This window comes from Lycium ferocissimum, chromosome 7, assembly GCF_029784015.1.
Source record: "Lycium ferocissimum isolate CSIRO_LF1 chromosome 7, AGI_CSIRO_Lferr_CH_V1, whole genome shotgun sequence".
Taxonomy (NCBI): domain Eukaryota; kingdom Viridiplantae; phylum Streptophyta; class Magnoliopsida; order Solanales; family Solanaceae; genus Lycium; species Lycium ferocissimum.
In genome coordinates, this window is record NC_081348.1 from 23,720,284 (window position 1) to 23,728,170 (window position 7,887).

The following is a 7,887-nucleotide window of genomic DNA, read 5'->3' on the forward strand; positions in this document are numbered from 1 at the left end:
TGATATGGATATTTGGCGCCGTTGATTTCTTGTGATATCCGTTGATATGGATATTTGGCTTCATGGATTTTTCCTTTGCTATCCGTCGATATGGATATTTGGCGTCGTGGATTTGTCCTTTATTATTCATTGATAAGGGTACTCCGTCGATAAAGACACTTCGTCGATATGAGAGTTCCATCGATATGGACATTCCATCATAAGGGCAAGTCGCCGATATGGACATTCCGTCGATAAGGTAACTTCGTCAAAATAGGCATTCCGTTGATAAGGACACTCCGTCGATACGGGCATTCGATCGATATGAGTATTCCGTCAAAATGGGCATTCCGTCGATAAGGACACTCCATCGATAAGGGCATTCCGTCGAAGTGGGCATTCCGTCAATAAGGACACTCCGTTGAAAAGGGAATTCCGTCGATAAGGGCACTCCGTCGAAGTGGTCATTCCATCGATAAGGACATTCCGTCGAAGTGGGCATTCCATTGATAAGGACATTCCATCGATAAGGACACTCGATAAGGGTTACTCAGCCGATAAAGCGCACTCCGTCAATATGGCCGTTGTCAAAGTGGGCGCCTGCAAAAAAGCGAGAAAATCGATATAGGACACTCCTTTGATAAGGGATACTCGCCTGTGAAAGGATAAGAAAGCGTTAAGAGAACATCCGTCAATATGGACATTCCGTCGATAAGGACACTCCATCGATAAGGGTTACTCCGCCGATAAGCGCACTCCGTCAATATGGTCATTCTGTTGCTAATGTCATTCCGTCAGTGTGGACGTTCCATCACTGCTCCTCGTTTCTTTTTCCTCTTTGCCTACAAGCAGCAAAAAAGCGAGAAAGAGCAGAAGAATATAAACTACCTGGGCACGGGTATGTATATATCAGTTGTCAAAGATGGATCGAGCTGATGTCTCAAAACCTCTTTCCTGCTGAAAGGATAAGAAATCGTTAAGAGAACATCCATGACCAGTGGCTTTCATAAGCTTTCATTCATAAATTTTTGTCATTTAAAGATGCAAGTCACAAATATGGTGGTAATTGTTGACGTGACGCAACTCTTAAGTCATTGGCAAGTCAAAAGAAAATAAAAGTTGTCATGACACTTTGACAATTAAAGAAATATATAATGCAGAAGTTCACATGACACAATGGAAACTAGAGTTGCAAACAAGCCCAAAAAAAAATAAACAAAGGGGATACTTCTCTGTTTAAGAGGAGATAAACTATTTGTAAGTATTAAGCTCATCATGCGCCATTATCAAAGTTGGTGCAGAAGAATGAAAAGCCAAGAAAAGTATGCAGCTACTAATCAAAATATATAGTAGGTCATACATGGACAAAGAAAGCACATGGATCACTTTTAATTGACATACAATTTAAAGAAAGGTCCAATTCTTGAATACGTGCGAAGTTAAAGGCAAGAAGATTGTTGAATGCATTATTCTATACCTGCAACAATCAAGAATAATAATAATTATAAAAAAAGTACTCGCCACTCGCAAGGTTATGCTACGAATAAAACTCGTGGATGACGCCAGCAAAGTCGTATCTTGCAGCTTGGGTTATGAATTCTTAAAATTCTGCACGATTGGTATTTATAGGAGCATAGAGTCGGTCGTTGCAATTAGTATTTGATATGGACTCTACTTAAATTGGTGTTCCCCTAATGGAAGTAAAACTACTGGCAGTCCTCTAATGGGACTTGGTTTGTGGCAGCAGAATACACGGGGAAACGAATTTCCCAACGTCAAAGACTCCAGACAAGTTCTTTCTTTTAGCCCGCCAAAAAAAAGCATGCTATTTTTATATGTACTTCAAGTCTAATCGTGGTTCAATATTCTACACCCTATAATTCTTGAAGTGGGGGCATTTGTGGACAATGATATTTTGTCAAATTTAAATTTACAAGAAATTTGGATTATATTAAATTCAAGATATATTAGTCCAAACAAATGTACGGGGCTAATATAATTGGATGGGCTATCTTAGTCCAAAATTCAATTTCATTGGGCTAGCCCAATTTAATTGGGCTACAAATGGTGAGCCCACTTTTCTAAACCCAATATGTCATCTTATCTTAGAGGCCCAAATTAGTGCCACGTGTCAAATGACGTGGCACGCCAAGTCAAGTAAAGGAGCCAATAGGATCACGCCACGTGCCAAAATGACGCAGCAGGCCCAGTCAAATCAAAGGCCAATGAAGATGTGTCATGTGTACAAGTGACATATTAAACTAATCGAATATCGTCGTATCAACTTAAATGCGATTGGGTTGAAAAGAGTGTCCTTATCTCATAACTATAAATATCTAGTTTATAAATAGGCGCTCATAATTCGGGACGAAATCGACAAAGAAGCGAGAGGAGAACTCGTGGATCAAACAACTTACAAGTTTTCTACAAGTTTTACCAAGCATTTCTCTACAAGTTTCAAATATCCGAAGATCAAGAACGAAGGCGAATCAAACATCAAGGCGTTCAAGATCAAATTCACTTGTTCGTGGTGGCCATCAAAGTGTTCGTGACGAATCCATTCAAATCAAAATCAAATCTAGCATAAATTCAAGATCAAGCTCAAAAGCCCTTGAATTCAAGTCCAAGTCAAAATCAAATCCATCAAGTTTAAGATCAAGCTCAAAAGCCCTTAAATTTATTATTGAAAAGACGAATCAGAGGAATCATAGAGATTGTAACACTCATATTTTGAAATCAAATACAACGATTGTTGCGATATTTTCCTGTCTCGATTATTATTTTCTCGATGTGAATTTTATTGTCTACAATTGGTATTTATATTTACATGTGTTTACTTATAAAATTTCTCTAATCACTTATTTTAGTACTAATAAAGGACCAAACATACATTAAATTCTTCACAACCATTAAAACTTGAATTTACATCCAATAACGATGGCTTATACGTTGCCACAAATATTTTTTCAGCATATTTTTATCAGAAAAATGAATACATATTTTGGCGACCTAAGCATAGTCAGCATTAAAAATGCTATTTTTAGTGACAACTATATAGGGGTCGCCCCTAAATCCCTAAAACTATCATTTTTTTGTTCCATTTCTCAAGTCACCACAAAAACTCTTCTTTTGTGGCAACTATATGCGACGCCTCAAAAAGTCGTAACAAGACACCATATTTCTTGTAGTGCACGATTTTTCATTTAGATATTTTAATGGAAGGTATGACCTGTTGAACACTCAAACTAATATCAAAGTGTATCTATTGAATACAAAAAATTGAATCTAAGGAAAAAATAAGTGTGTGAAGCTCAAACGCAGCTTATATGGCAAGTAACCAATTGAAAATGGCTACATCAGTAAAAAGAATACACTTTTGATGTACTAATCTTCTGCAACCAGATCCACCAATTCCACCCTCCCTTACCTCCCTCTTGACCTCCACAACCTCCTTGACCCGCCACCTCTCACTTCCCTTATCTCCTTGGCTATTCAACTATCACAATATCATTGTACCGACAATCATTATAACAAATGACTTCTGTAATTTGGGTTTTTTCTGTTGTCTCAGATAAGCCATTTTTGACCTCCAATGACTTTTTATAGAGTTCTCGTCGGGTTCTTTTCAAATTGAGTCCAGGAAAAATCATACCAACAATCATCATAACACTGGTTCAAATTGAGTCCAAGAAAAATCATACCAACAATCATCATAACACTGGTTTCAATCAAGCTATAACCCATCTTTCTTCAAATTCTTCTCATCCATGAGTTGCCTCAACTGTTCGACATATTTGCATCTGTCCTGCTCTGCGTATAAGTTAGATAGCTGGTATTTTCTGGGTCTAAAGCAATATGCTGTTTGGCAACTATCTCAGAGATCTCAACTGATACACGAGTCTTTCTACAACCAGCAAGCAGAGTTCCCCATATCCTCTTATCAGGCTTAATAGGCATGTTGTTGACGAATTCAAAAGCTTCTTCTATATTGCCTTGACGACTAAGCATATCAACCATGCACGCATAATGTGCAAGTTTTGGAGAAACACCGAATCTCTCTTCCATAGCATGAAACCAGTTCCACCCCTCATATTCAAGGCTACAATGACTGCATGCAGATAGAACAGAAATGAAAACAACATCATTTGGTTTAATCCCAGAGTTTAACATGTCTAAGAAACACTGAAGAGCCTCATTTCCATGCCCATTAATTCCATAACCCTTGATCATTGAGCTCCAACAGATAAGATCTTTGTTAAGATATTCATTGAAAATTGACTCTCCTTGGCTTATGCGACCAAATTTGCAATACATGTCAATAAGTGAGGATATCAAAAATGCATTGGATGTATTTCCCAACTTTATCACTTGGGCGTGGATCCCTTCTCCAATCTTTTCAGCAGCCATCGAAGAACAAGCCTGTAATAAACTAACATAGATAATCTCATTAGGCTTCTCATTTGCTGATTGCATCTGTTGATATATATCAAGCGCATTACTAGGACGCTCACTTTGGGCATATGCTGCAATCATCGTACTCCAGGCAATAAGATCTTTTGGTTTCAGACGATCAAACAGACTCCTAGCCGATTCAATATCACCAAAACCACCATACATGTGAAGAAGAGCAGTCACTACTGAAACACATCCCAAGTATCCCATCTTGAGCACAAGGCTGTGAACACATTGTCCAATTTTAATCTCATCCAACTTTGACAATGCTCCAATTACTTCACGAATAACACTCTCATCCAGTTGAAAGCAACAATACCTCATCTCAGAGAACAAACTCAAAGCTTCATCAAAACGATCATTTTTTACGCATCCATGAATCATAGTCCTCCAAGAAACAAGATCCTTCTTCTCTATTCGACGAAAAACAGTAACGGAAGCCTTCAAACTCCCACATTTAGCATACATATCCACAAGGGAATTCTGGATATTAACATGAGATATATACAAAACTTTTATTGAGTAAGCATGAATTTCTTTTCCAAGTCTTAAAGCACCAAGATTGGCACAAGCAGGGACAATTCCCACAATGCTAACATAATTTGGTTCCACACCACAAAATAACATTTTCCTGAAAAGCTCAATAGCCTCGATGTACTCTCCATTCTTGACACAAGCTGAAACCATCGCGCTCCACAAAATTACATCTTTGCCCTTTGTGTCATTAAACAATTTCCATGCAGTATCCATATCCCAAATAGAGTAAACACCAACAAGAGCCGTCACAACAGGTAGTTCAAATTCAAATCCCATTTTGACTGTAAACCCGTGAATTCCTTCTACCATAGGCTGCCATTTTTCGGAAGCTCGTATAACGCTTAAAACTGTAACGTAATTTGGCTTGTTTTCATCTTTTAGCATTGTTTTGAACAAGTTAATGGCTTCTATGGATTGGTTTTCCCTCACCAAACTGGATATTTTGGATGTCCATGATTTTACATTTTGTTTTTCAGCAAACTTAATTGGGTCAACGAAAAAGGAGCTTTCACGAAAAGTTAATGAAATTCTAGACGAGTAATGTCTCTTTGACATTTTAACAAACACCTTGTATGCATTTTCACCAATTGAATTCTTTACCATTTGCCTATTTATCTGAAGAAAAAAAAAAAAAGAGCTCAGATGACTAGGATTATGACTTAGGATAAACACTTATGCTAAATTTAAAGAGAGGGATAAATGCAAATCGGAAAACTGAAATTCTAGTTGAGAGAGAAAAAAAGATTCAGTTTTGGTCCTGTTGTTATCTTTAAGTGGCAGTTTTATCCTTGGTTATCTTTGTAGAGATTTTTATCTAATGTCTAAATAATATACTCACTCTCTCGCCCCTGCATCATCTTCTTTATTATTTTACCATTACCGTTTAATTTTTTCTAAGAAATAAAAATAGCTAAATCAAAGATGTGTGTGCTAAAATATTTTTTTTAAAAAATAATACGAGATCATTTTCAAAAAAAATATAAAAATAATTTCGTATTATTTTTCTTTAAAAAAAAAAATAAATGAAGTGATAATTTACCATTATTCAATTGGTGATAAAAATTTATTTGAAATGAGTAAAATAATTTTGAAAAAAATTATGATTAAAAATGATTAAAAAATAAAATTTATTTTTGACGTATGGAAAATTATGAATTGGCATTTTGATTAATAAAAAGAATCTTATTTACTGGAAGTAGTTCTCTTTTATCATAAACAGTGTCAAAAGAGCGCAAAGTAACTGTAATTGCAAATCTCACATCTAAATTTTGGATGATATTTTGGTGAATTCAAAATTTTCGGGATCCTTTTCGATGTTGTTCTCGTTAGGGGTGTTCATTCAAACTGAAGCTAAGGGAGAAAAAGAAAAAAGATTCAGTTTTGGTCCTGTTGCTATTACCGAAGTGGCAGTTTTATCCCTTAATTATTACTAATAACATTTTTTGTCCCTGGACTAATGTCTAAATTCTAATATACTCACTCTCTCACCCTAGACAAAACTAAAATGACATTATTTAAGTATCTTGTATTAGTTTGATTTTTGTAAAAAGTTTAAGAAATAAAATGAGATTTTTGAATTTTATGATTTTAAATTAAAAAATGTGTATACTAAAATGTGTATAAATTTATTTTTAAAAATCTTCTTTTTGGGGACCAAAACAAAAAAAAAAGCGAAACACTTCAATTGGGACGAGGGAGTATTTACTTAATTTATAAGGTTGAGTTTTGATTAATAAGTCGAGTACTTTTGATCAGTTACCGGAGTAGTAGATACTCTTTTATCATAATCTATAAATGTTTCTCTTTATATTTTTTCAGAGACGGTTCAAAAATCAAAAGAGCACAATCCAAGCAGTAACTCTACATTCAATACTTTAGTGCCACATATAGTAGACTGCTGCTGCCAGCTGATCAAATTCAAATCCATATGCCCACTGGATAATTGCAAAATTTTCAGGGATCCTTTGTAAGGTGACTCTGATGTTGGTTCTGGTTATGTCTCAATCTTCCATTTCCCATAGGCATATAAAAATAGGGATACTCAAATAAATATATCCTTCGGCCAATCTAGTTTACAAACATAGAGTTGGTATGAGAAGTATCCTACCTATACACTCGCTCTTTATCTTCTCTGTATATTTATATAGGTTGTATAGGTAAATATGTATATTATATATATAGGTATGTATATTATATGTACAATATGTGTATATAGTATAAACTATACACTACCTATATACTGTATACATATTTTGTGAACTGATGGCTGAATAGGCATAAATTGGTGCCGATGTTTATGCAATCCATAAATTTGTAAACCTTGTGAGAGAAGTCATGATTGCATCAGTTCTCTAGATGATTTTTCGTCTTCCATGCATTTCAGTTGATATTCCGTGGCTTCAGTCAGAGGCGGATCCTACATATATCTATATAATTGTGGGGGTAAGTGCGACAACCACCACCTCTGACTCGAACTGTTTACATGTATATATGAATTTTGTAAAGCATGTCAGTTGGACGCATGCGAAACCATGCCTTGAACTCGAATTTAATATTTAGAGGTGCAACCACTATCTTTAAATCCTACATCAACCTCGAAGTATATCCTGTGATTTGGATTTTAGTGGAGATACTGGAAACTTTATTGAGTGCCTTTTGAGGGACCAAATATGTCTGCCACAATACCTAACATAGCTTATTCGAGAAAGAAAAAGGGTTGGCCAAGGAATTGAATATTTATTTGGTCCCTACAAGTAAGGGATTAACAAAAAATTAATCATTAGCTTCTTTCTTAGTTTGGCTGCTCTCATAGTTAAACCCATAGCATTTCAGTTGGTAAACTAGACGTCATTATTACATAATATCAACTGACACCCTCTCTTAGGGCCATTATATATGTTTTTGGAAATTTCACCTATG

At 35.6% G+C, this 7,887-nt stretch overlaps 1 protein-coding gene across 1 annotated transcript; it reads right to left on the reverse strand.

Moving 5' to 3' along the window:
* Nucleotides 1–3,652: 3,652 nt before the first annotated feature.
* LOC132062607 (pentatricopeptide repeat-containing protein At4g30700-like) lies at nt 3,653–5,650 on the reverse strand. The gene has a single exon (XM_059455143.1). The coding sequence runs from the start codon at nt 5,569–5,571 to the stop codon at nt 3,757–3,759; it is 1,815 nt and encodes a 604-aa protein (XP_059311126.1). The 5' UTR covers nt 5,572–5,650; the 3' UTR covers nt 3,653–3,756.
* Nucleotides 5,651–7,887: the final 2,237 nt, after the last annotated feature.